Source organism: Podarcis erhardii (assembly GCF_964252035.2).
Source record: "Podarcis erhardii genome assembly, chromosome: 7".
NCBI lineage: Eukaryota > Metazoa > Chordata > Lepidosauria > Squamata > Lacertidae > Podarcis > Podarcis erhardii.
Window position 1 is genome coordinate 27555638 of NC_138511.1, and position 27675 is coordinate 27583312.

The 27675-nt window shown below is 48.9% G+C and overlaps 1 protein-coding gene across 5 annotated transcripts; it reads right to left on the bottom strand.

Annotated features, from left to right (window-relative positions):
* Positions 1–77: 77 nt before the first annotated feature.
* PER3 (period circadian regulator 3) lies at positions 78–26729 on the bottom strand. 5 transcript variants are annotated; one of them, XM_081870808.1, is made up of 22 exons: positions 26631–26717; positions 21638–22269; positions 20283–20437; positions 19725–19840; positions 18686–18887; positions 16937–16985; positions 16340–16482; positions 15665–15743; positions 14992–15098; positions 13284–13440; positions 11578–11683; positions 11283–11411; positions 10668–10785; positions 10313–10436; positions 9164–9291; positions 8609–8818; positions 7555–7824; positions 5778–6490; positions 4526–4718; positions 2928–3042; positions 1285–1435; positions 78–333 (listed from the first exon to the last, which is right to left on the bottom strand). In XM_081870808.1, the coding sequence occupies exons 2-22, from the start codon at positions 21925–21927 to the stop codon at positions 199–201; spliced, it is 3690 nt and encodes a 1229-aa protein (XP_081726934.1). In that variant the 5' UTR covers positions 21928–22269; positions 26631–26717; the 3' UTR covers positions 78–198. The 5 variants fall into 5 exon arrangements, 3 of the variants coding, with proteins under 3 accessions (XP_081726934.1, XP_081726933.1, XP_081726935.1); XM_081870807.1 differs by having other exon boundaries at positions 2862–3042; positions 26631–26716; XR_014158739.1 differs by lacking the exons at positions 78–333; positions 1285–1435; positions 2928–3042 and adding an exon at positions 5313–5384 and having other exon boundaries at positions 4585–4718; positions 26631–26729.
* Between the last annotated feature and the right edge of the window lie 946 nt (positions 26730–27675).

Sequence of the window (27675 nt, forward strand, 5' to 3'; positions counted from 1 at the left end):
ACTACTCATGAATTCTGGGAACCAAATGGTCTTTTATAGTGGGGCCCTTGCTGCTTTGTCCCAAACAAGAACCAACTATTAGTTGCCATAATTTCAGAAATTTTGGAGTGGTGTAAGGGGTGAGCCTTTGGAAGCAGCATCTTGGAGAGCCAGAGGGAAAGATGAGCTGGGTAAAGGGCACAGGAAGGGCGGGCTTCTCTAGGGCGGTGCCTGTAGTGGAAGCAGCAGTGTCTCATCAAGGAGGTCCTTGCTGTCCTCCTCTTGAGGATCTCTGTCTTCCAGCCCGGCAACAATATTCAAGCCGACATTCCTGTTGTCACACATGATGCAGCCCTAGCAAGGGAAGGAAGTTGGTGAGTAACGTGGAAGAATGGAGCCCTCCTGGGCAGGACAAAAGGTCCACCTGCTTCAGCTTAGAGATGTACAATTTCCAGAAATGTTGAAGCCATGAGAAAAAAAACTGTTTCCCCCCATTTTCCAAAATAGAAATTTTGGAAAAATTGAAAAAAAGGTCAGTGTGGAGTAGTTTTACAAATTGTGTGAATTGCAATAAAACAGGTAACCCCTTTCCCTCAAAAGCAACAAAAAAAGCAAGAAACCATCAACAACAACAACAAAATCAGATTGGCCACAGCACCAATAGCAAATAAAGTTAAGGTCCAACTCAATATTTAAGTTCCATAGATCTACCCTTTGAGTAGCCTTTTTTTAAAAAAAGAAATGGAAGACACAACATATACATGCAGTTTACTCTATCTCATTTGCTGAACTACTACTATCATTTTCCATTTCTTCTTCTTCTTCGTCATTTTTCTCATGGACTTCTAAAAAATGGCTTTGGAAAAAACTACCCCCCCCCCGCAATTTTCCAGGTTTTTTCCCAGGCCTTCCCATCTCTACTTGAGGACAGTTACTGAATAGTATGTTGCACTAAGGCTCAAACTCAATTTGAAAGGAAAAGGAGTGTGTGTGTTTTTAAATTGAATTTGTTGTTATATATTATAAACCGCGTGATGGTAAGAGAGCTCCTAAACAGTTTACAAAAATATGCAACAGAACATTAAAATGATTGATAAAACAGAGTTAAAAGCAGGTATTTAAGAGTATTCAAAAGACGACTGAAGTCAGCAGTGCTTAAAAGGAAGTAAATCACATGCAGCTTCTACGTGTTCAGATGGGCTGGCCCTAACAAAAATGTTTTGAGCAGTTGCTGGAAAGAGTACAGTGAGAGCACATGGATTTGAAACCCACAGTACCAGCTTCCATGCACCCAGGTTTCCTTACTTGGGTGTCAATTACTTGGGGGACAGTCTGGGTGCGAATCCAGGGGTGGACCTCTGCCAGCTCCTCCTTCTGCCCTTCCGAGAAACAGGGCTGCTTGCTCTCCAGGGTGGCCAGCTTCTCCAGGTCCTCTTTCAGCACCTCCTCTGCAATTCTGCAAGAGATGAGAAGCTGGCTAGATAAAAAGGCACCAGCCAGACAAAGCCAAAATCCTGACAGCACCTCCTCCTACAATCCTCTGCATAAAGTTCAGCTAGTTTTCACCACCCAGAGTCCTACAGAGAAGGTGCGGCACCCTCCAAAATCTTAGAAGCCTTGAAACAACATTAGAACATTAGCTGCAAAGGCTACAGAAAAGCAAAAGCTATAGAAAAGCAGGCCTCTTCTCCTAGCCTGGAGAAGAGGAGGTCAAGGGGTGATATGATAGCCATGTTCAAGCATATAAAAGGATGTCACATAGAGGAGGGAGAAAGGTTGTTTTCTGCTGCTCCAGAGAAGCGGACACGGAGCAATGGATCCAAACTACAAGAAAGAAGATTCCACCTAAACATTAGGAAGAACTTCCTGACAGTAAGAGCTGTTCGACAGTGGAATTTGCTGCCAAGGAGTGTGGTGGAGTCTCCTTCTTTGGAGGTCTTTAAGCAGAGGCTTGACAACCATATGTCAGGAGTGCTCTGATGGTGTTTCCTGCTTGGCAGGGGGTTGGATTTGATGGCCCTTGTGGTCTCTTCCAACTCTATGATTCTATGATTCTATGATTCGTACCCCAGCCATGCCTGGAGAGCTGCAACTCCCATTGCTGTTGTCCCTGGTCATTGATCCTGTTGCCAACATCTGGAGGCCCAACAGATCCCTTCTGAACTGAATCTTCCCTACTTTCCAATCACAATCTCTCTGCCATCCATATTTTGCACTTGGATGCAAAACCTAAGCCCCACCCAAAGCACTTCTCTGTTCTGTTTGCCTTTCCTCAAATTGGTCCATCCCTTCAGGTTCCTGAAAACAACTCCAAAGACATTTCAGGGCTGCCTCTGCCTTCTCAACAACAGCCTAGGGAAGAGGCAGCAGAGTGATGAGAGGACCTCCCAATTGTAACTCCAAAGACTGCATGAAATGCAGATCTGCCCCTTGGCAACACATCCATCCATCCACCCGGGACTGGGCTGCACATGGCTCTCTTTTCCTCCATTTAACTCTCTTCCTGGCCCATTATTAAAAAAACAAAAACATTCTGCATTTCATCCATTGTGTTAAGATGCTCATCAGAACATGCTCTTTCTGCTCCAGTGCGCAGACAGACCGGGATGGTGCCTGTGAGAGTTTCAGGAGATTTTCCTTGATGGAGAAGACTTCCATCAATAGCCACCACTCCCAGCAACAATAAAAACCCAATGTGTCCAGCACCTCACAAGGGGGCAAACATCACGGGGCCTGCTGGTGACTAAGCTATGGAAATCCTATTTTGCTCCCCTTCCTGAACCGCTTGCCCTTCCCCATCCCAATTTTCCCAGCGCTGCCTTCTGAAAGGCAGGAGGGCCTACCTAGTTTGGAGAAGTAGCAAAGCAAAGGCGTTTTCTCACCGCTTTGGCATTTGGTAGGTCATCTGGATTGGTTCAGGCAACCTATTCACTGTCCTCCACACCAACCTGGCTGGCCGCGGTGGCCGTTCCGCCTCTTCTCCTCCTCCTTCGCTGTTCTTCCCCCTTTTTGAGACCTCGGAGGAATCATTGCTGGCAAAGTATTTGCTGCTGTTTCCGCTGCCTGTTCGGAGACAGGTGGGTGAGGTGGGTGGACACAAATGAAATGTGGGTTTCTGCATAGGCCAATCTCAAGGCAGGGAGGAGGGTGGCCGTTCCCCTGCTAGCAAATCCCTTTGGGCTTCTCTTTCTGTGGAAGCCGACACAGCACTTCCTCTCCTTCTAAGTTGTGGCCCAGTCACTCAAGAAAAAGGGGCTGCAGAGATCCCAAGGCAAATTCTTTGCATCTGTCTTCACATTAGGAGACACCGGGCAGTTCCCTCCTGTGCCTGAACTACTTTCACAGGAAGGGAGTCTGAGGAACTGAAGCAAACAGCAGTGACAAGGGGCAGTTTTTATTGACAAATTAAAGACTGACAAAACGCTGGGTCTGGATAACATGCACCTGAGAGCAAAAACATGAAATTGCTGAGGAGTGATCCTCCTGTGGATAAGGAACTTGTTAAGCAGCATGAATCAAGGGGCAGTCCTCCAAAAGGAGAGATCTAGAATCCCCCTAGGATCGGTACTGGGCCCTGTGTTTTTTAACTTGTTCACAAATGATCTAGAGTTGAGGTGAGCACTCAGCTAGACTTGTTTGCTGTTGATGCCAAATTGTTCAAAGTGGTTAAAACAAAGAGGGATTTCTGAGGAGCTCCAAAGCGGGGTCTATGCGCAGGAAATTATAACATGACATTCAGTGTAAGCAAGTGCAAAGTGACGCACACGGGAGCAAAAATTTCTAATTTCACATATATGCTCACGGGGTCAGAATGGGATTGCAGCAGATAGCTCACTGAAGACACATTGATCCAGTGTGCAGCAGTGGTGAAAAAGGCAAATTCCACACTAGGGATCGTTAGGAAAGGAATTGAAAATAAAACTGCTGATATCACAAATGCCCTTATACAAAAGTGTTGTGTGAGTGCCTTTGAAGTATAGTGGATGCTTGGTTGCGAACGTGATCTGTGCAGGAAGCACATTCGCAACCCACAGAGCTGCGTCTGTGCACGTGTGGGTTGCGATTCGGTGCTTTTGTGCATGCACAAAGTGTGATTTAGCGCTTCTGAGCATGTGCCGAAACCCGGAAATAACCCGTTCTGGTACTTTTGGGTTGGGCGCAGTGTGCAACCTGAAATCGTGCAACCCAAAGCATCTGTAACTCAAGGTATGACCGTATTTGTGTACTGTCTGGTCACCTCACCTCAAAAAGCATATTGCAGAGCAGGAAAAGGTTCAAACAGGGCAATCAAAATAATTAAGGGATGGGACAACTTCCCCCATTGAGTGGAGAAAGTGGATCAGGAGAAGCTCTTCTCCCTCTCCCGTAATACTAGCTGCTGGGGACATCAGAAGAAGATGAATGTTGGAAGATTCAGGACAGACAAAGGAAGTCCTCCTTCACACAGCGCACTGTAAGGCACTGGCTTGCCCCATCCATGGACTAACATTTGCCACCATCAAATATTTCAGGGTCTCCCTCTTCGTGCCCAGAGTGCCTGCTTTACCTGTGCCACAACCAGATGTTTCATTGGAGCTGGAGCCGTTGGACCCAGAGACCAAGGAGCTGGACTCGGCAGACCCACTGCCAGAGGCCGCTGAGCTACTTCCAGACTGGGAATCTTCCAGTAGCAAAAGGTCGAAGAACTCACTGGAGACAGAGTGGCTGTCATTGTTCACGCTGTCCTCCCCGTCCTCATCCTGCAAAGGAAATGGGACAAATCCATCCACACACAGTCACTGCCGGGCTCAAGGAGAGATGGCGGTGCTTTCTGCAGGCACCCAGGTAGGGTCAGGATTAGCAGCTGGTACCAGCTCAGCTGGTTCTGAAAATAAAGGACTCCTGTCGCGGAGCCAGATAATGTGGTCACGCGAATACGGCCCGCGAGCCCTGCAAACTTCCTTAACCTGTCCTCCAGATTGTTTGCATTACAACTGCCAGAGTACTACAGACAGGCTGGCAGGGGCTGATAGGAGCCCAAAACATCTGGAGGGGTGGGTGCTTTAAACCAAAGGCTTTCTCCTGCCAACAGAGACCAAACAAGCTTCCCGCTGCTGTTTCATATGGCGCAATGCAGCCACAGACACGAAGCACATGGTAGACGACAGCACACAACACAAACAAAGGGGGTCTCATTTCCACAGTTGGCTGCGCCCAACTCACAGCTACAGCAGCTGTATGTGCCTGGGACCCTCCACCCATCCAAAGTGCAGCTGTGCCAGCTTCCCCAGTCCAATCTGGATTCAGGAGCCAATACATTTTTTCCTCTTTGCCTGCAGAACTCAGATTCCCACCTCTGAAAACACAGCGGAACGGAAACCGACCCAACGCAGGAAGTCCCTGTTCTTCGCTCCTTAGCTGCATCCCTGGGAGACAGAGGGCGTAATTAGAACAACCACCGTCTGCTGTTAGGCGGCTCCCGAAAGAGCCAGAAGGACCAGGACAGAAAAGGGGGGGGGGAATGAATCGCCATGTTTGCAGCTGCCGTGCCCCATGTGCAGAGCACCACCCAAACCCAAGCGGAATAAGCAGCATGGACTGCAAGGGATCTCTGGGTGGGATGCCCCACCACCGGCTTCACAAGGCCCCACAGATCTGTGATGGAGAAGCTCCTTCTGTGGCCCATGGAGCAAGAAAACAGCTGGGGTTGGGGGCAGTGGCACTCCTTGCGCACTATGCTATTTCCCCCCTGAATCTGCCACCATTGGCAGCCAACCCTTCCCAAAACCTGACCCGGGATCCCCCTTGCAGGAACTTACACACATGGCTCCTGTGGCTGCCAGGGGGGCCTGTGCTGTGCCGGACAGCTCCAGTGGTTTGGGCAGCTCTTCTTGAAGCAGGTCCAGCTGCAGAGGGGAGCTGCTCCGGGAGTTGCTGAAGAGCCTCTGGTGGGGCGGGTCCCCCGAGGATGCAGGCTGCTCTTCCTCGGCAGCAGACACTGGGGTGGAGGGGGGCGAAGGGTGCTCCATGGGGCCTGGCGCTGCCACGGGGAGAGCAGAAGGAGGGCCTGGGGGCATCACAGGGCAGGGGTAGGAAGCAGCAGAGGGGCAGGGGAAGAGCTGCGCAGGGAAGGAAGGCGGAGGGGGGAAAAGAGGCAGCGGCGGCGGAGGATACGCTGGGAAATTCTGAAAGAGGACAGTCATGAAGCCGCCCATGTATGGAGCAGGGAATGCTGGGAGGGGCTGGATGCTGCAAGGCAGGTAAGGTGGGGTGGCTGGGGCTGCTGCAGTGGCAGAAGGTGGCAAGACAGGGCCTCCTCCCAGAGAGGCGACAGGGAAACCAGGCGTTGCTGCATAAGGATCGGCAGGGAGGGTGAAGCTCGGGGCCCCAGGGTGGGGTCCCTGGGAAGCGTCCGCCTCCCAAGAACCACTCCTGCTGTCGGGGGAGCCCAGTGGTTTCTGGCGCTTGAACTTCCCCGGCTTGGTCTTCCTTTTCCAGCCCACCGGCCTGGTCTGCTTTGGAGAGACGTCGTCTGCGGGGGAAGAAGCCAAAGGCGGGGAAATTGTGAGGAGAGAGGGAGGCAGGAGGGAGCAGCACCCTTTGTTTAGGTGACCAAGACTGACCGTTCAAGGACAGGTTAAGCCAAGAGTGCTTTTGCCATAGACAGTAGGAGAAGCGCAGAAGCAGCACCGGTTCTCAGTTGAGGATGGAAAGCAGGCAGTCGCACTGCTCATCCTAACACCTGCCTGACCCTAAGGCCCTCTCCCATCCCCCTCTCCTGCAGGCCTTCCCCCAGCAGGTGCTCCCCACCTAGGGGAAGAGAGTTGAAGCCCAACAGCAACCAGAGGGCAACAGTTTGGCAGCTTTGGCAAGGCGGCACCACTTTGTGGTTTCAGGTGCAGTCCTCTTGGCATACCCTCTTCTGCTCAGCTCTTGCAGAAGTCCTACCTGGGAGCCTCTTTGCTCACCCCTGAACTGCTTCTCTCAAGGTGCTGTCAGGAGACAAATGCAGAAGCCTGGCCTGGCTCTTTGGGGGCCTCGTTCTGCCCTCAGCAAAGCCTGCCTGCAAGAAGCCTCCTCTTCTTGCCGCTGAAAGACCCTCATTCCCCCACCTGTACCCCCTGATGCATTTCTTAGATATAAGGAGGGAAACTCTCTCACTTTTCAGCCTCCTCTGCCTCACTGCTGCTCGCTACTCGTTCCCTTCCTCCCTTCTCAGAGACAGTCGATCCAGAACTACCTTTCACTTTGCTCTCACAATAAAGATGTGTCTCTGGCTGTGCCTCTGCTGCTCCCTTACGAGTGCAATCTGCAACCTAGGCTACAACTGCAACGTGGCACAGGCTGGGTACAGCAGCAAGCAAACTGGCTTCTAGCAAACTCATAGCACCCTGTTCCCTAGCCAAATAAAAGAGACTCCTCTAAGCCCCTAAGCTAAATTCTTCCCTAACACACACCATTCAAGAATATGGGGAGGGCTATTTTCCTGAACACAGAGAAGCAGGTTTCAGTGGCCTGTAGGGAGGAAAGCAAGAGCACTATGGGGAGCTGCCACAGCTCTGCCTCCCCCACCACTGATGCTCACTTGGTTCCTACCTTGGTCCTGGGAAGGAGGCTGGCTGCTCCTGGCCCCTCCGTGGTGGAGGTAGGCTGGCCGGTATGAGGACAGCAGGGCCCTCTGGTGGAAGCGGTCCACATATTCCTGCTCCTTCTTCTGCGTGTGAGCCGACAAGACCTCTTTGGTCAGCCCCACTAGCCTGACTTCTTCCAGGGTGGCTCCAGCCCCAGCTGTGCTGGGCATGGGGTTGGCCAGCGATGGCTCCACCTGCTCGCCTTGCAGAGTGGCTTCTTCGAGCGCTGTGGCTTCTGCGAGGAGTAGGAGGAGGACAGTCAGCCACACTTTCCCAAGGAGGCAGCCGACAACACTCGGGAACCTCCTTCTCTGCCACCCAAATATTCACCTAGATGTTGTGCAGGGCTACCGGAATGGATTATTCAGGCCGCAAAAGGGGGAGCCACATGCCACATGGAAGGCAACTCAGATACCGTTTGATTGACAGCATCTGAATCAAAGTTATCCCGCCGAGAATCTGCTGCACAGGAATGATATGGGGAAAAAGAGGAGGAGGAGGAAGTGGTGGTGGTGGAGGAGAAGGCGTTTGGGACTCTCGGTTGGTTGGGCACTGGGCCTCCCTCTTCTACTTAGGCCCAAATGTCTAGCCAGGCAAAGTAAGGAAGGCCAGAGGAACTCTAAGCACTGCTGTGAATAAGTGTGCTTCCTGGAAGGTCCCTACCTGAAATCAAGGTGACTGGTGCTCATTTCAATGGATATCTCCTATAAACAGGCAGCAATTTGTCCTCCACAATCACTGAGTGAGGTTCCTACACCACTGCCAGAGGACAGGGACAGCATCCAGCTACCATCCTCCCAAAGCCTTCGAGGAGGGCATGGCTCACTTGTTTGTGCTGAGACCCCAAGACGGGAGAGCAGAACGACCAGCCCTGCCTGGAGCCTCATCCGTTCTAACCGGATAGGACTTAGGCAGGCAAACACCGCTTGCTTGGGAGAGGAGGTAGGTGGGTAAGCAAAGGAGCTCGGAGGTTTGTGTGTTTTTCTCAGGAGAGGAGCAAGATCCGTCTGCCAACCTACCTGACTCCGGGTGTGGGAAGTGGACAAGGGTGCTGCTGTAGCTGCACTGGCTGGTTGCGGACACCACGCTCAATGCTTTGGCAGTCAGCGCCAGGTCAGTCATTGCAGCAGTGCCACCCACCACCCTCGCTGGGGCCTGCTGCTCTACGTCGCCTTCCAGGTTGGGCGTCGCAGGTGGCTGGGAATCAACCAAGGGCAGCTCGGCAGCATCTAGTGGGAGAAGAATCATAGAAATGTCGAGTTGGAAGGGACCCCTGAGCTTCGTCTGGCCCAACCCCCTTGCAATGCAGGAATCTCAACTACAGCATCCATGACAGATGGCCATCCAACCTCCGCTTAAAAAACTCAAAGCAAATGCTTTCAAAGATACGACGTAACAGAAGCACAGTCAAGAAAAGAAAAGCTGATCAATCTAAATGTGGGGCTTTCAAATGGGAAAAAGCACATCAAGCGCTGGAGCATATTGGCAGAAACAGCTATTAGCACGCTACCACCAGGACCCACCAGCTGCCAGCAAACGGAAACCCCTTGAAACCTTCCTGTGCTCCCTCTCACCTTCCAAGATTTGCTTGTCATTCTGGCTTAGGTGAGCCTGCTTGTCGTCATCGGAGGACGAAGAGGATGCATTGGTAGAGGACTCGCACTTCCTTTTCAGGGCGGGACTGTTGCAACTCTCCAGGTATCTGCAATCAGGAGCCTGGCATGAGCATCTTCCTATTCTAAGTCCATGAATATAAGCAGGGCTGTTCACCCAGCCAGTCAGAATGGGAGCGAAGGAGTAGGCAAGTTTCAAAGATCAGGATCAATCCAACCCTCTGTTTCACTGAATTTATGCAGGTATTCTCTTCGCGCCCCCCCCCCTTAATGGTCCTCTGACACTTTAGAAAGTAGGGAAATTCTATCAAGCACTTCTATGCTTAATACATTGGTCTGTTAGGGAGAACATAAAACACCACACTCAAACATACAAACAGAATGGTCTAATGATGCCAACAGGAGAGCAAACTTGGCGCCCCGTAAGGGCCAAAAGAGATCTAGCTGCTCAGCCCCACCCGCTGACCTCAAGGGGTTTTTCTGTGGGGGTAGCTGCTGGTGCCTAGGATGATGCTGGGAATTGCCTGAATGTAATCCTAGTTCCATACAGACACTATATAACTTCTGCCACACTACTAGAATTGAGTGTGGTTTTATTTTGATAAACGTTTCTATTTACCTTGGAAGTTGAACGGAATCTGTACCGGAAGTCCGTTCAACTTCCAAAACGTTCGAAAACCAAAGCAGCCAATCAGCAACCACGGAAGCCCTGTCGGATATTCGGCTTCCAAAAATAGTTCGCAAACCAGAACAGTCACTTCTGGGTTTGTGGCATTCAGGAGCCAAAACGTTCGAGAGCTAAGCTGTTTGAAAACCAAGGTACAACTGTATTTATGCCTCCCCGTGCCCCAACCTGCTTTGGGAGCCCCGAGGTTGTAGAAAGGAAAGCTAAGTAGTCCAAAACAACAGAAAAAGGGGAAATAACATGATTCACCAGAGAAAGCAGCACAACCTTATTCCGAGGGCGTCACAGACAGATCACTCTTTTCTTTTTACAATGAGGTACAGAAACTGAATTTTGCTGGCATGAGCAATGCCTAGCAGGGACTGAGGAGGAAAGTCAAGACTTCAGGAACATCGACACTTGCTGAGACGCCATGTTGTTATTACCTCATGATGCTGTCCATACAGTTAATTTGCTGATAGGACAGGACGTGGTTGGTGCTTCTCAAAACATCACAAGATTCAGCTGGTGGGTCAATGAGAGTCAAAGGGGGAGCACCCGGGTTTTGGTCTAGAAAATTGGGAGAGGGGGAAAGAGAACATCCCTTACAATGGAGAGGGGCAACCACCACCACTTGGCCACTTGCCCCTGGACTCAATGCCATTCCCATTGGCTCCAGATTATAATGTTTGTTGTCCCCAAAGATCAATCTGTCTTGGACCATTTCCCCCATCTTGGGGCAGGCACCCTCGGCGATGCATCCCTTCCTCTCCCTGGCCATTGTCACTCCCATGAACTCACCTCCTGGTTGCTCTGCCCTGGGAGTCCCCTCTTGAGGCTTACTGTGTGATTCAATGTACAGCTGCTGACCCACATTCTTGAGTCTGTTGGCATCCACAAAGATCTGCTGTAAGGACATCTGGGGCAGGGGGGACAAAGGATGAATGGAGCAAAGGTAGCAATGTTGGTCCATAAGAGAAACCTCCCAAACCCACAGCTGGTCAAGACTTTCATTCAGACCAAGCAAGCCATTGCAAAGGTGTGTGGGGATTTCAAGTTCTCTTTGGGCCTCTTCAACAGGCAAGATGTTACACAAAAGCAACGGTGGGTGGGAAGGGAACAGTGGAACACAAACAGCAGTACAAAAAAATGGCAGGATGTTGTAGCCATGGTCAGCTTGTAGACTCGCCCCATTACCGGGTATATTTAATGGCAGAGGGCCTCTGTCTCTTTGACAAAGAGCAGTTTACAAATAATTTTAAAATTAAATAGTATAGAATACCCATTGACTCAAACCCCTCTAAATCCATTTCCTTCACAAGCTTCCTTGCTGGTTAACAGGCAAGAAGCACCCCCACAACACCCTGCCCCCTGTTGCCTGCACTGCAGGCTGGTTGTGAATGACCAGAGACTCACCAGTTCTCTCTGTATTTCCTCTGCACAGTTCCCATTGGAGTCACTGGAAGACGCCACACTGATGTAGTGCTCGTAAGATCCATTGCTAACAAGGCTTCCGTAACCGCTAGAACCGTTGCTATAAACAGGCTGGAAATAAAGAAAAACAGAGGTCTTCCAAAGTCTGGGAAGGGTTGCAGCAATCGTTCCTGTCAGCTGCATGCTTCTGGATCACACGGAGAGGAAAATGCTGACATGCACCCTGCCCCCACCCGACAGAAGGCGTCCCAGCTTGGAGCTGCATTCCCCTCCTTACTTTCAGAAGCAGCTTATAGATCTGTCCTTGAAGCTCCCAGATCTCCTTGTCAACCCTGTTCATCCCCTTGCTTCTTGCTGCAAAGACATCTTCATTCAGAGGGCTCCTGCAAAGCATGAATAGAAGCAGAGCGTCATTTTGACACTAGATGAGGGAAGGTCTGTATCACAAGATTACAGGAGTGAGTTATTCAAGGAAAGGGATTAGCTCTGCAGCCGAGTTCTTCTGGCTCCCCAGCTGGATGTTAAAACAGACTGATGAAAGAGTAAACCCAGAGGGTTGTATCCAATGCAAGTCCTACTCAGAGTTGGCCCATTAATGAAAATGATTAACTTAGGGTAGACCTGAGTAGTACTTAGCTGGATACCCAAAGAAATCTGTTCCTGCTGGGGGGAAAAGAAAAGGAAACAACTAGCCTTATCTGCTAATGGCACACATTGAAAATGAATTTTCAGAATATCTTAGAAACAAAACGCTTTTCCAAGTAAGGAGCTCTCCTACACAAGGCCTGAATTAAAGCGGAGCTTGAGAAATGTCTGTGGCTGCCCAAGGAAGCCCAAACAGGCTAGAGGAGGGCTAAGAAAGAACCCTGGCAGCAAGCAGAGGGGGCTCATGAGAAGACAGTATTTCAACAATGAACAATTTGCATGCAAAACAGAAATTCTATGTCAATAATATCCGGCATGGCATCCTTTCTTTTGCTGCAGCGAAGGCAAATCTTAACGAGGTGTCAGGATCCTGCCCAACCCAAACCCCACGAAAAGCTTTTCTGCAGAAGAAGTCTGGGGCCTTGCACCACAGCCCAGCAGTCTTGAGGCAGCTTGAAGAGCTCCATCTCAGATGCCTCAGTTGAGCCCCCAAAAGCCCCTCTGAGCCCCTCCCAAGCCCTGCCTGGATCCCTGATTCTTCACACTCTCCTTCCCCAGCCTCAGAAGTGGAGGAAGCAGCAGACTCAGTGCGAAGTTGCTGGCCTGCTTAACTGCCAGAAGGCTCCAGCACCAGGGTCTTCCTGGAAAGGTCTACTAAGAATCAAAAGATTCAGCTGCAAACGCCCAGCATGTGATCAGTCAGAAGTCAGCTGACAGCAAGAATCTGAATCCCTCAGTCTCCTCTGGGCTCCCTGTCTAGCTCCAGCCTCCAGGTACTGGCCACAAGCATTTCACTAGCCAGAATCTTCCTACGTTTGGACTTTGTGGCTTATAAAACGATGCAAGTCAGATCTGCTCTGGCCATAGCAAAGGGGAGGTGCACATGCTTTACACACAGATGATCCCAGGCTTAATGCTTGGCATCTCAACAGGTCCTGGAGAGCAGAGAGCCAGAATAAACAGCAGTGCCTTAGCTTAGCACTCCTGGGAAATTGCTACTGCTGCACCATGCAAGATGCTGACTGGACCTGCACCGATAAATTGGCATCATCTTTATTTAAAGCCCTTGTAACATGCCACATGCCTCACCATCTTTGTGTTGTATTAATGTCAGTCCTACTCAGAGAAGACCCATTTAAATGAACAGACCCAAGCTATCCACAGCAATTTATTTTGATGACTGTACCCTGAGTAGGACTAAACGCAAATTATAACACCAGTTCTACAGGCCCGCACACACAGGAGCACAGTATCAATCCAATCTGAATTCTCCTTATTGGCTCTGGGTGTCAAGGAAAAGAGGGCAAACCCCAAATACGCTGGCTTCAGGAGGCTTACGTTCTGACTTTGTGCCGCCCAATGATAAAGACGACCTTCCGGCTCCACGGATTCACAAAACTGGACCAGCTGGTATCCAGGATGACGTAGTCACCGTTCTGAGTGCAGAATCGGATGGGCGAGTGCTCGAAGGGAGGGCGGCCCGCAAACTTCAGAACTGAGTAAAAGCCAGAGATAAAGACAAGGCTGGATTGACAGCAGCCAATGGAAGCACACAAAGGCCTGCCCACACCTAATGGAACTAGCTTAATGCAAAGTTCTATCATTCTTCTCGGCCAGAAGGAGAGAGGTTATGGGGGGGGGGTGGAAACCAGTGGTAGAGTGTCTGCTTTGCATGTAGAACATCCCAAGTTCAATCCTCATCATCTGTCATCCTGGATAACTCAGTTGGATAGGCTAGAGCATGGTACTGATAAAGCCAAGGTTGCAGGTTCAATCCCTATATGGGACAGCTGCCTATTCCTGCATTGCAGAGGGTTGGATTTATGATCGTCAGGGTGCCTTCCAACTCTGTGATTCTATGACTTCCAGGTAGGGTTGGGAGAGACTCTTGCCCAAAATCCTGGAGAGCTGTTGCTGGTCAGTGAACACAATACAGGTGTCTCCCCACTTACACGTGTTCTATTCATGTGTGACCAGGAGATAATTAAATCAATTTAAACTGCAAAAAGGGTAAAAATAGCCCCAAAAGAGCAGGAAATTTCAAAATGGCATGAAAAGAGCAGTAAAACGGTTAGTAATAGCAGGAGCCTTTGCAACTGCAATCCCATGAGCCTTTGCTTTGGGTTCTATGGCATGAATGAGGAGGTTAAGAAACAAACAAATAAAATCCAAACAAAACAAATTCCTTCCAGTAGCACCTTAAAGACCAACTAAGTCAGTTCTTGGTATGAGCTTTCGTGTGCATGCACACTTCTTCAGATACACTTCTTCTTCTCAACCCACTGGAGAACAACCACCACCCTCCCAACAGAACACTGACCACCAACTACCACCGAAAAAGTGTTACACAAAAAGGGACTCCACATGGACCCCTCCTGATGGACGCAATACCACACTGGACTTGTACATTGACTGCTTCCGCCACAGAATCCAAACAGATGTGACCAGAAAACACCATCGCTTACAACAAAATCTAAACCATGCTGAAAGGAGAGCCATAGATAATCTCAGAAACAACCCAGACATTATAATTAAAGAAGCGGACAAAGGTGGAGCTGTCGTCATCTCACTATATAGAAGGGTCTGGAAACTTCTGTTTCAGTGTATCTGAAGAAGTGTGCATGCACACGAAAGCTCATACCAAGAACTGACTTAGTTGGTCTTTAAGGTGCTACTGGAAGGAATTTGTTTTGTTTTGACTATGGCAGACCAACACGGCTACCTATCTGTAAATAAAATCCAGAATGGGTTGAAGTTAATAAACATGCAGAACAAATGGTCCCCAAAATAGTCCCTTAGATGAGCAACTGGCTCATCTACAGGCACTACACCATGGAAGTGGAAGCCTCCACTTCTGGGGAGAGCGCACGGAAAGGCCTCATTGCTCCAAAACAGCGACACCCTCTTCCCTGCATGTAGCTCGTATGACCATGGAATGGGAGTTGAGCAGGGAAAAACCTGCAGGCAAAAACCTTCCTCTTGTGACACTGAGGACACTCCCTCCACCCACATCAGGTCCAAAGGCAGATGAGAGACTGAAACTTACCTTTACGGTGAATGGCTACCATGATGGGTCGATCGTCCGGGTGAAGGTACTGCAAGATGGATGTCCCAAGCAAATCCTGGGGCAGGTATCCCAACAGAGGCACTGCCCTGAAATCGAGCAATGCAGCAGCCAATTGACAAAAGCACAGTGCAAACACCAGTCTTGTAAGGGAGCCTTTTGTGACATAGAAACTGGGGGGGGGGGGCTTTTAAACATCAAGAAAATGGCACTATTAAGCACATGTTGGCTATGATCTCAGTCAACCACCCAGAAAGGCCATTCCCATCACCACCAATTCATCAATGTTTCCACCCCGGGAGGGCTGCATTTTTTCAGCTGTTCGTTGAACCTTTCATGAGTTCAGGGCGATTTCAAAAGCTTTCAGGAGACAGCTCTTTGGTTACTATTAGGATAAGACAAAGCAATACACCCGTTGTGTGGGGAACATCTGTGCCCTCCAGGTGTTGCTAGACTCCAACTCCCATTGCCACCTCGGACCCCTGGCCATGCTGCCTGCCGGGACAGTTCACAGGTGGAGTCCAACAAGCTCTGGAGGGCCACAGAGTGGTGCACCCCATGCCTGCAACAGACAACGCATCAGCCCCTAATGGCATTTCTCTCTGGCATTGCCAGCAACACACCTCATATGTATGAGCAAGATAAAAGTCGTCACCTGTCATCCACCTCCAGAAAGAGACAGCCTGCGGTGTGAATGGTGGTGAAAATCCTCTTTTCTACAGGAATTCGAGGAGCTAACAATTTAAAAGAAAGAAACACCAAGCATCAATGATAGCCCAAGATCCACTTAGAGGTTCATGTGAACCCAAGCAACTTTCCTTTCTGACAGCGGACCCACAACACTCAAAACTTTCAGGAACTCTCTCTCTGGGTTTCAGGAGCCCTTCCTTATCAAAAGAGGCTGAGGAAAGAGAAGAGATACTGTTCCATCTAGAACCTCCCTTCGTTCACAAAATTAGATTAATGGCATTTTTATCCAGGGTTAGTACCTTTCAGAGCAGACCCACTGCAGTTAACGGATATGACTAACTTAGGTGGTATTAATTTCAGTGGGTCTACTTGGCTACAGTCCGTATTCCCTTGCATGCTGACCAGGAAGTTGGAATGTTCTGTCAAACTGGCTCTCACACACAAGAATTGAGAGCATCCACATTGTCTACATCCCTACACATCCATGAGACACACACAGACCATTTAACAGGGATGCTGGGTGCAATCCAGTCCCAAAGTTAACCCCCAGAAGAAGATGGAATGGAAACATAACAGAATCTAGCATGATACACTTGGGTTTTAGCCCAGCCAATTTTAACTGGAGTTCCCCTTTTCTTGCCTTCATAGCCAGAGTGGATTTTTTCAGCGAGAGCCAAGCAACAAGACATCGGCCCACTGGGATCAGAGACAGAGAAGTTGATCAAATAAGGGGTCATCCGGAATGGGTAGTAGTGCTTCTCTCGGTCCTGACCTTTGCCTCCCCTGCAAACAAAACAACAGAAAACCATTGATTCGTCAGCTACAGGTGAAGTTTACTCCAAATGGCAAGGGATTGTCTAGGTTTCTGGCTAGAAGGAAGAGGAAGCTGCTGTCCTGTTAATTCACTCTGATGCTTGATTCCTTTGTCTCCTCTGAAGAGCAGCATTTTAGCATCAAAGTGTTATAACAGTAGGAACAGTCTACAGCAAAACGCTTCCTTTTAGTAAGAAACTGGATCACCTCCTTGTAGTCCCAGATTCTACTCTGTACTACCGGGGGGGGGGGGGAGAGAAGGACTATTTCCAGTTAATCTCATAAAATGAAGCAGGGTGGTAATAGGAAGAAATGTCACCACTACCATCCTAAAATGCTTGGGCATCAACATGCACACAGAAAAGTTGTGGTGAAAATAGCTTGTAACACCCCTCTTCTTCCCATAATCCTGCACAGTACTCACCTTAGTCTGCAGAAAAAGGACTTCACTTGCGCATACTCATAAAGTGAGTCTGTAAGGGCAAAAATACATGAAGAGACCAACATTTGTTTATTAATTCTCCTCGTTTTCAGCATGCTCATCTTAGTGCCCTCTCACCCCCAGGACCTACTTCAAAAACTAAGATGGCCTTTTTGCCCACCAAGACCAGAAAAGATGGGAGTGGAAGTATATTTCACTCTAGCAGGCTTAGTTTGGTCAGAACTGAGTATATACTTCTAGAGTTAATGCTAAATACATTCCTTCTGGTAAATGAGTCACCATAGCTACTAGACAGCTGTGAAAATTTGTGCCTCAGACTTTTAAGACTTGTCTACCCATGTACTATCTGAAACCAAAGAGCTGCATTAGTTGCCAAATGTGAAATATATTAGCATTCTTTTCAGCTCTCCTATGCAACTAAAAGCTCACGCTCAGCTCCCATTCCATTGTCAGATGAGCTGCATGCAAAGACGACCAACTACTTCTTTGTGCCCTTGACCTGCCCACCCCTCCACCCTCAGCCCATTTCTCCCAGGATTAGTCTCTGAACTTTCAGTGCTGCGAGAGTGTGCACAAGTTTTAAACGACATTATCTGTCCCCAACCCCACAGGCTAACTATGATAGGTGAGCGAGTCAAGTACCAGATGTCCTGTCAGATGACAGACAGACAGTAGAATTAGAATTAGAATTTATTTATTTACGGCTATTAGCCCATAAAATATGTACAAACATAAAAGCACAGAAACATAAAAACCAATACATCTAACAACAGAAGGGGAACACCACGATGCAAGGGTGGGTCATTGAGCAGTGACAAATAACAGCTTGGGGCCCGGAAAGATCCAAGGGACGGTTCACAGAAAAGGGAGAACTGGAGACGAGATCCGTCATACACTCTCATCATAACTGTCCGATTAGTTTTTGTTGTTGATGTTGTTTTTTGGTGGTTTTTGTGTGTGAGATAACCGCATTCAGGAATCTCGCCACCTGCAGAGTTACAGAAGGATCTGTATCCTGCAAAAGCAGTGCGGCATGTGACTCAACAGGCCTGCCAACCAAGCGCAATAAAGCAGGACCTAGGAATTTAGTCCTGGCTATGCTATGTAAGGGACAGCTGAACATTATATGTGGAAGAGATTCAACTGTTTTCCCGTCACACTCGCATAGCGGAGACACCAAACCCTTGGAAAAGACAGACAGACAGGTTGTCATGTCCACCTGTCAAAGTCCTCCCCAACCACCCAGCAGCCAGCTGGTGAGGAACTGCAAGAATCAGCTGCATTATCAAGTTCAAGGAGCGGAACTCAAGTCGGTTGCCTGGCCCAGCGGGGGTAAACTCAGTGCCCTTCAGCTGATGCTTTCTGCAGGGACTGGCTGAACAATCAAATGCCCTGTGAGGAACCTGGCTGCACAGCCAACTCAGTCACATCTCTACCTGTCCCATAAAGATGTCACATGTGACATCAGGCGTGCGGAAGCTGAAACAGCCCCGCAAAATTGGGACATATCAGGTCAAATCTGGCCTGCAGATTGGAGGGTTCCCCCCTCCCCCCCATTGGGTTAGGTAGTCACTATGTGCTACAATATTGTAATAGCAACACAAGAATTACTGGTAAACCAGTTAATTTTCTGTGTTTATCTGAAGCACAATATTTACAACTCATTCAAGTGTTTTGCATTTTATACAACCATGCACATGAGATGAAATTTCCCCAGGCAGAGCAAGTCACCTTTTGAGGCCTCCGTTTTCCAAAGCGGCAGGTGAGCCCGGTTGGTGTGAGTGTAGAAGATGCCCACATCCTGGGGAGCCAACAGCTCTGCAAAGCGGCAGGACTCCAAGCATTTCCTTTTGCAATTCAGGACAGAGGCGGCTTGCTCAGAGACATGCACGGTCCGCCCAGAGAGCAATGAAAAGATGGCTACAAAGGTGTCCTGGAGGAAAAGAAGCACAATCCTCAAGCACAGCTCGAACAGCAGGAGCCACTTGGCAAGCCAACAAGATCACAGAGAGACACAGGTGTTCAGTTTTCACGTTACAAATCGGGATCCAGTTGCCACCTGCCGCTTCTCAGCTACATGGTATGTCCTTACACCAAAGGAAAGGGCCCTTAAGGTCCAAGGGTCAAATGTGCCCTCCATGCTTCCCTCTCTCGGGACTCTCCTCAAGCCCTGCTCCTCTACCAGCAGCCCCACTCCATGCCCTCCACCAAGTGCTTCCTGCCTAGAGGAATGAGTCCTGAAGTGTGAGAAGATTTCCTGCTTGCCTAGGTGGAGGATAGAGATGGAGATATGCATGTTTAAGAAATTCTCTGGTTGGAATGTAGCCAGCTGTACAAAGCCAAGGGACACATCTCTTGCTCTGCGTTGCTTTCAGTTTCTGGCCCCACCTACTAGGGAATGTGGCCTTGCTTCATCTAAAAGGTTCCCGCCCCCACCTGATTCAGGATGGAGATAGGTTACTGACATCAACACAGAACTCTCGCGGCCTTGTGTTTTCCAGAGGCTGAGAAACAAAAGTGTCCCAGGGACCTGCACACAGACAGATCCACCAACTCCTGCTCACTGCTTTTATCACTCATTAGTACTTCTTGGGAGGTCTCTCTCATCCCTTCTCTAAGAGTGAAGCAGAGATGCAGCTTTACAGCGAAGGAAGACAACAGCCATTTTGTGATGGTTACATTTTATGAAGCATCTTTGAGCTGCTGCTAACTCTTTGACCAGTACACCTGAAATCGGCAAAGACCCCCAATTAGTATTCGGGTCACTTACTGTGTTTTTGGGGGCATGCTCAGACATGATGGCTGCCAGCTCTTCCACTCCATACACAGGGGCATTGGTCTGATGTGCTCCATGCTTACCAAAAGCCTTAGAAACTTTGTTGTCAGCTGGTGAGGAGACAAGGGAAGCAAGAGGCAGAGGGGAGAAATCAGCAATGAGCAGGTGGCAAATTTCGGTATTTCTTACGTAACCCTGTTTGTAAAATGACCATGCCAGATTCAAGATCCCTTTCTAAGGAAGAATTCAAAGTCATGCTGTCACCGTACACTACGGGCGGCCAGTGGCCCCTTCCTGAAAGCCCAACATATTCTGTGTGCCCTCTCATAGTCCCTGCCTTGGCAGGTGCATCCTCCTGGGTTACACTGCTTGCTCATGTGAGAGAGCACAAGAGAGATGGAACCCAGGAAACTGCCATTACATGTGCCACCCTTCAGCACCTTCCAGAACACTGGACTCAATCCCCAACATCATACAGCCATGCCAATGGATGGGAGTTGGGGCACAGGCCGACACGTGCAGTGTGGGATTTCTTCAAATGCACCCACATACCTTGGATCTGCTGGACACACTTGAGAGCGTAGTTCAGGGCACAGAGGGTGCTGGCCTTGCTGCAACTCTCCACCTGCTCTGCAGGGAGATATTGTTTCATTTCCTGGATCAGCAGCTTCAGCTTTCTGTTATAACTTTGGTTCCAACAAAGCTCGCTGCAGATGAATACAAAAAATGCACAAAAGCATATTTTAGAAAGAAGGGCCTTTCTTAGGTGATATCTGCTTTGGGTGGGGAGAAGCTGAAAGCCACGTTTGCTCCAGCACAAAGAAAGGTTGCTCCTTGTGCTGTAAAGGAGGATCTGGAACTCTGTCATCTAACAGGACCAGTATGTGGGCAAGGCTGGCGCATGGAACCCTATTTGTTTATGGCACTTTGCACATTCCAGGCTCTACGTTTCTTGTCACAAGCCCCATTAACACTTCAGACTGCCTGGCCCTCAGCTAAAATACCTGAGAGCACTGAAGCATGCCTTTAAAAGCCATTATGGCCCAAGATAATAGCACCCTCTGTATGGACTCCTATGCCCCCTCTTTGAACCCTGCTCCATATCCCACTTTCCAAGAGGCTTGGCTAGGAGCATAGCCTTTTCTGCAATTGCCTCCAGAGCTGTAGAATGGCCTCTCTAGGAAGGCCAGGAACAATTCTTTCTTTCCCCGGGGTTTTTAATTAAAAAAAAGTATGTATTCTGGTGGCTTTTGAAGTCTCCTGTGGTTTATTTTACTTACTTGCTGTGCCTCACTATTGTGGTTTTAAATTTTTATTGCAACTCCCCCCCCCCCGCGCAATGCCAATCATATGCACAATTGCGGGAAGTCTGCTGCTGCATGAAAGGATCTGTGGATTAAGGGATTAACCCACTTTTAGTCCAAGGCAACTGGCAGGCACCAGGCTGGCCAAGGCTGCATTAACCCAGTACTGCCTTTAGAAGGGCATTTCTGCTCTGCGTGGAGGAAATCAGCTGGCAACTCTTTCTTATTTCACTCCTGCCAAATCTGGTTAATATGATGGGGATGCCTTCATCCCAAAGCAAGCACTACATGGATCAGTGAGTTTACCCAATTTTGGGGGGAGTGGTATTGAGCCCACTCAATTCTTGGATGGTGGAGATGAAAGGTGGATGGAGTCACCTGCTCCTCCCTGGAACTTTGCATCCATTCATCCCCTAAGTGTCACTCTGTGACCACAATTTACTGGTCTATACTTGAATACCTCCAAATGTGCCCCATATATATGGTGCTTGGCTCCTAAATTCAGGCCCAGCAGTTCCTGCTTTCAACCTTGGGACATTACAAGCGCCAACTTTAGAATCAGAATGCGACTAAGCTTTTCACCAAACTGGCAAAAGGAGTTACCTGCTGCAGCTGCTGCTGCTACCACTGCCACCTACAGATCTGTCCTGCCCATCAGGATTTCTGGCCAAGCTGCCATTTGATTCAAGGCAGTGAGTGCTGGTCCCGATGGACTCATTTCCAATGGAGCTGCTTTCTGTACTTCCACCACAACGTATCTGTGCGGCGGCTTCTTCGCAGGTACCATTCTGCTCAAGAGTATTGCCTTCCCGGTTCTCAATTTCGGCCAAGTTGGCCGGCAACCAGTTTTCCTGCTGGTCCAAGAAGTCATCCTGGAGAAGGTCCTCATTCATAGTGAGCGGATAAAGGGCTACAGTAAGGAGGCTTCTATTGCCATGGCCTGGTCCACTGTCAAATTCAAGTTCTCCCTTCTAAGCCACCTTGAAAACCGCATGAATCTGGCATTAGCAATCGACCCCTTTTCATTTTGCTGTTGAAAACAATGCGTTCATGTGACACCTCTTGATGGGCACAGTGTCCAGAATCACTGCATCCTCTCCGTCCGAAGATGACCCAATGGCCCCAGATTTTTGTGCGGAGTTAGCTTCAGACAGCTCTCCCAACTGAGAGCTGCAGAAGCCTTTGGTTTCAACGACTCCATCTTCCCGTCGCCTTCATCCTGCAGCGCCTTCATCCTGGTGAAACAGAAGCCAAGTGGAGGGAGAGTGAGAGAGAGAAAGACAAGCTAATGATGATGAACATCTCCGCTAAGAGAGAAGAATAGCCCATAACCAGATGAGGATGGTGCATCTTACTCCTTCTGAAATGTCTCAGCACGGAAGCCAGACTGCTGCATTTCCATAACCACATCTGGGTCCATCAGAAGACCTGATTACCACTGAAGCCATGGGAGGGGGAAGCCCAGCACCCTGACACATAATTGTCCCCATATTTCAAGCACTCCTGGAGGCTCCTCCTGAGATATGGAACTTTGACTGTGCTCACTGCACAATTACAGGAGGGAAAAGAACACCCAAAGAGAGATTTTGCTTTGGTGGATTTCAGCAAACTTGCTTTTTTCGAATATATCTTTGTGGTGAATAGCTGGCTGATCCCACACACAGAACCATCCCCGGAGTGTCACACCAGAGCAGGCAGAGCTTGGTTCTCAGTGCTTCAGTCAAGTCACTGCTGCTGCTCCACCACACACTTGCAGGCGGTTCACCAATACTTGGTGAACAGAAACTGAAGTCAACCTGCTGAAAGGCTGCAAGCAACAGACTCCCTTTCTAATTAAATTGAGGGGTGTTGCCACCTTGCTAGGCAGCCTCCTCAAGAAAAATGCATCAAAAGCCAAAGAAAAAGTAAGCGTCTTGAACTTGAAAGGTATTCTTCAACAAAGAAAAGACGAGTTTACAGTAAGGACAATAAATTCTGCTATAACCGAATGTAAAGGTACCATAAAAGGCTTTTTCAAATAGACCAAGTTAATACACCACATGCTAAAAAAAATCTGGGCAAAAAACATGAAGTACAATCCTCAGCATGTTTACTGAAAAGAGAACTTTTGAAACTGCCACAGATTCCACTGCAAGTTCTGTTCACAACAGCTCCCAGGACACTCCAGGAGACACTGCCTTGAGTCTCATGCTCCTCTCCATTATTACATAATGCTTGTTAACACCCAACCTGAAATTCTTCTTATTGACTCATGGCTTGCTTGCCAAACCCAAGCAGAGGGAGGTAATGTGCGAGAGTCCCAGCTTCACATTGTTTGCAACTTTATCCGGGGACCAACGAAACAATACTTGTGGAAGCAAGAAATAAAATTCAAACAAAAACAGGACCATGTCATGTTTTAAATTGTTTGGTAAAAGTGCCTTTTGGCTGAGCTGCTTCTTTGGGTCACAACAATGACTGTTTATGACAGGGGCGGGGAGCCTGTTGCTACTGGATTTCGGCTCCCATCAGCCCCAGAAGCCAGGATGGTTGAAAATAGGAGCTGCAGGCCTGAAACGTTTGGAGGGGCACAGATGCCCCACCCCTGGTTGAAGAAAATGAGCTCAGGGGGATATTCCTGGACTTGAGACTCTCCCCTCCCCTCCCCTCCCCTCCCCTCCCCTCCCCACCCAAAGTGCAGTTCAGAGAGTGAAAGCCTCCAAGGGAAGTGTGGAGGCAAGGAATCGACACCTTATTACAGGAGTATAACCAAAGCAGGAGATTCAATCTGCAGATAAGTGCGTAGGTGTGGAGATGACCCCTCCATTGTGCAAAGTTGGACCAGCAAAATGGTCTCAAAAACCCAGGTGTTGCTGGGTTACAACTCCCACCCTCCCCGACCATCAGCCACGTTGTCTGGAGCTGGAGGCGAACAATACTTGGGAGGGACAGTCAGTCCCTACCACTGTTCTACAATGTTGTACAACACTAACTATTGGGCATTAACTTCTGCCAAGGAAGCAACACAAAAAAGTAAGGGTAGCTGTGATGGCTGTTAAGGGAAAAACAAACCAGCAAGTCCTCCATAGGGCATGACCTTTATTGGGGCAACCAAAATATCACAAAATAGTATACAAGCTTTTGAGTGCTCCAGAACTCATCACCAAGCGAGATGGTAGATGGAGCTCCTCAGGGCTTCTCCCAGGCTGCAAGTTGGCCCACAGGGAGGCACGCCAATCAGGACCAACGTGCCACCATGAATTCCTATTAATTACTTCCAGGGCATTTTTTCACTTGCTTATATAACACTAGATGAAGCAATGGAAGAGTGAAAATGATTTGCTAATTGTTAGCCTGGTACAGGACCATAAACACCAACATCTCCACCGTCCAACTCCAGCAGATTGTAATGTTTTGTCAAAACCCCAAAGTCCATACTGTGCAACAAGCTTCTTATTTTCCTATAACAGGGTGCGCTTCCTCTTGGGAGGCAGGATTAATAATTTTTTCAAAGCCAGTGCAACAGAGGAAAAGCAAGCTTGAAAAGCACTCTCAGAAATGCAGGCAGTGATGTCACAAAAGACGAGCAATCAACTCTAAGCAAGAAAATAATAAATCCAAGCTGAATAGGGAGGGGGAGAGGAACACTGCACAACAGACCTTTTCTGGCAATAGTCCTGAACAAGGTAACACAACTTACATAGAAATTTCACACCAGATCTTCCCGCAAGGGATCTTGTGCACTCCACATCTTATTAAAAGGAGACTCTTAAATGAGGAGGGGCAGGAGGAGAAGCTTTTAAGTTTTCACCTAAACATGCCTGAAAGTCTCACCAGGGGAAGGTTGGGGGTTGAGTAGCACCTAGTAACATTGGGGGCATGAAGATTTGAATGAGGCTAGTATGAACAAAAGTGGGGGGAAACAGAGCAGTGTGCCCTAGACATCAGTGTGTGTGTGTGTGTGTATGCGCGCGTGCGTGTCTTAAAATGGAGGAACTGGAAATAGTGTTTAACTAACAAGTGCTGAAGCAAAGTTTTGTGAGGAACCTACTCATAACTACCTGCACAACTACACAAGGCCCATGGCTAACTGAACAGAAAGCAAATGAGCCACATTCCTGAATAATCTTAAATTATGGGTGAAGTGGAATTCCATTCCCACAATAGTCTGACATGGTAGCTAAGACCAAGCAAATTAGGCCTACAGATTTTTACTTTCTGAACTTTCTGGTGCCCTAGATTAGATGATGCAGAGACCATTGCTTAGTTTCAAAAGATGTTTTTGCAGCCAACTGTCTAAATCTCTCCCTGCCGCCCCGGAATTAATCTGAAACACATGTCTTCTTGTGACAGGTGAAGACCATACCTGTAAAGAACTGTTAAAGATGAAGGGAACAAAGAGTGTGTGTGCGCTTACGTACATACCAAAATATTTAGTGGACATCATACTCCACAGCAGGAAAAAGATCTTTCTTTAAACAGCGGGCCCTATCCCAATGATCCCTATAGCTTAGCCCAATACTAATTATTATTGTATATTATTATGTTTCTTTATTTATACTCCACCTTTTCCCCTGACAGGGACTCAAAGTGGCTTACGGATAAAAATAAGAGCACAGTAAAACAACAACAAAAAACTGGAAAACAACTAAACATTGATAGAAATCAAACTATATATACACAAGGTATCACGCCCCCCCCCGCCCCCGCATCCTTGTGTCAACCTGTTCTCAATAGCCACCAGTACAGTACGATTTGGTGGAGGAGCAGATACAAGGATGGGAATCATGGAGAGGCAAAAGGAAACACAGCAAAAATGCTTATTATCATTCCTGGGAAGTGGGCTGGGGGGGAGAGAAAGAGGTGGAGACCTGGGAGGAGTTCTAGACTTTCGATTGCAATGTTTAAACAATGGGCGCATCTTTTCACCACCACCGCAAGGCACCGTGAGGCTGCTGTGCTGGTCTCTCCCAGCCCTTTTCCCCGCCCCGCCCCCCCCCCGAGGTTTGGAGACTTTTAACGCAACCGAGCAGCAGAAAACGACTCCAGGCGAAGTTTCACCCCGTCCTAGAGAAAGCAAAGCAGCTTCCCCCCCCCAACCCCCCCCCCACAAAAAACCCACAGAGGCAAAACAGATTTCTCCTGCTCCCTATCCTGGAGGGTCGGGGCTCTGGGAGTAAACGCAATCTTCAGACACAAGACTGGGGAGAGAGAGCAAAAGCCAGGCAAGGCGTGAGACCTCAAGATAAAAGGGGGCAAGGAGCTTCAACCGGGGCGGAGAAACATTTCACTGCGATCCTTACCGCAAACCCCGCCCTTTTATCTGTCCTACAGTTGGAAGGGACCCCAGGGTCATCTAGTCCAACCCAGGCGGGGCTCGAACCCACGACCCTGATATTAATAGACCCGCCCTGCTCTACCGACTGAGCTGAATTGAAATGCGTGTCTTTTAGGTGATTCCTCCTCAAAACAAACACCAACTGGCAACTCTTTACCTTTAGTCCTCCCCGCTCCCCCACAAAAACGACCGCGCCCAGCCAAGTTGCTAGCCGTCAGGACGCACGTGGTGGAGGGGGGCAACCCGGCTCTAGGCGCCCCACTTCTCCCATTCACTCACCCGCCATCAGCACCGACCTTCCCCTCCGCTCGCTCTTTCCCCTCACACTTTACACACATCCGCGCAACGTGACAGGAGCCCCGCCCCCAAGGCCCGTAGGCGGGCGCGCCATCCGCATGAACGTCCTGATTGGACCGGGCCGCGGAGGGGCGGGGATGAAAGGGCGGGGCTTTAAAGAGGGCCGGAGTTGCTATTGGTAGAGAGAGGGAGGAGCCCGCGGGAAGTCGCGCTTCCATGCCGCGTGCTTGAGGAGGGTGTCACGCCCACCGCCGCCCGCTTTTGGAACGAGGGGAGCCGAAAAGGGAGTTCTACGTGTGGTGTGCGCACGCGCACTCACTCCTCTCCCGTGCGCATGCTCGGGAGCAAACGGTGGTTAAGCGGCTGGGAGGGAGGCGGCTGCTCTTTGCTGCGCATGCTCAGCAACTGCCGCTTCGCCGTAAACATGTTTGCGAGGCGCGCCCAGCTGCTTCCTGCAATCTTCCTCGCAGGCGTGTCCTCTCAGGAGGGAAGCGGCTGTTCCTAGGCATCTTCTGCCCAGACGACTTTGGCTGCCCGTTGCCAATCTCTCTCGGTCTCCAAGGCCGCCTGGAAAACTCATGAGCCTGGAAAGGCGATTAAAAACAAAACAATTTCCCCCCCAAAAAAGTTCTGGTCCCAAGTTCAGCATTTCCAAAAAGGGAGCTGGTTCCACTTCGCAGTTTCCTCCTTTTACAAGACAAAACTTTTAAAATACGGTAATTTTTAATAGTTTTCAATTACAATCCGACAATAGCCCCATTACAATGTAGCCTTTTTAGCACCTGTCCCCTTTAATAACAATACCAAATTAGAAAACAATTACAAATATGAATCGTTCAAATTCCGAGTTACATATTTTAAGTGCCCCCCCCCATGTGGTAAAATTGATGGTTTGGTGATTTTCTTTATTTCTGCATTCCAAAATCTTATTTCAATTACATTCCAGGGAACTATTTTGAGGTTGCGGTTCAGATATTCTTCAACTAATTCAGCGAACTTCACAAAACTAGTTCGCTCCAAGTGCTGA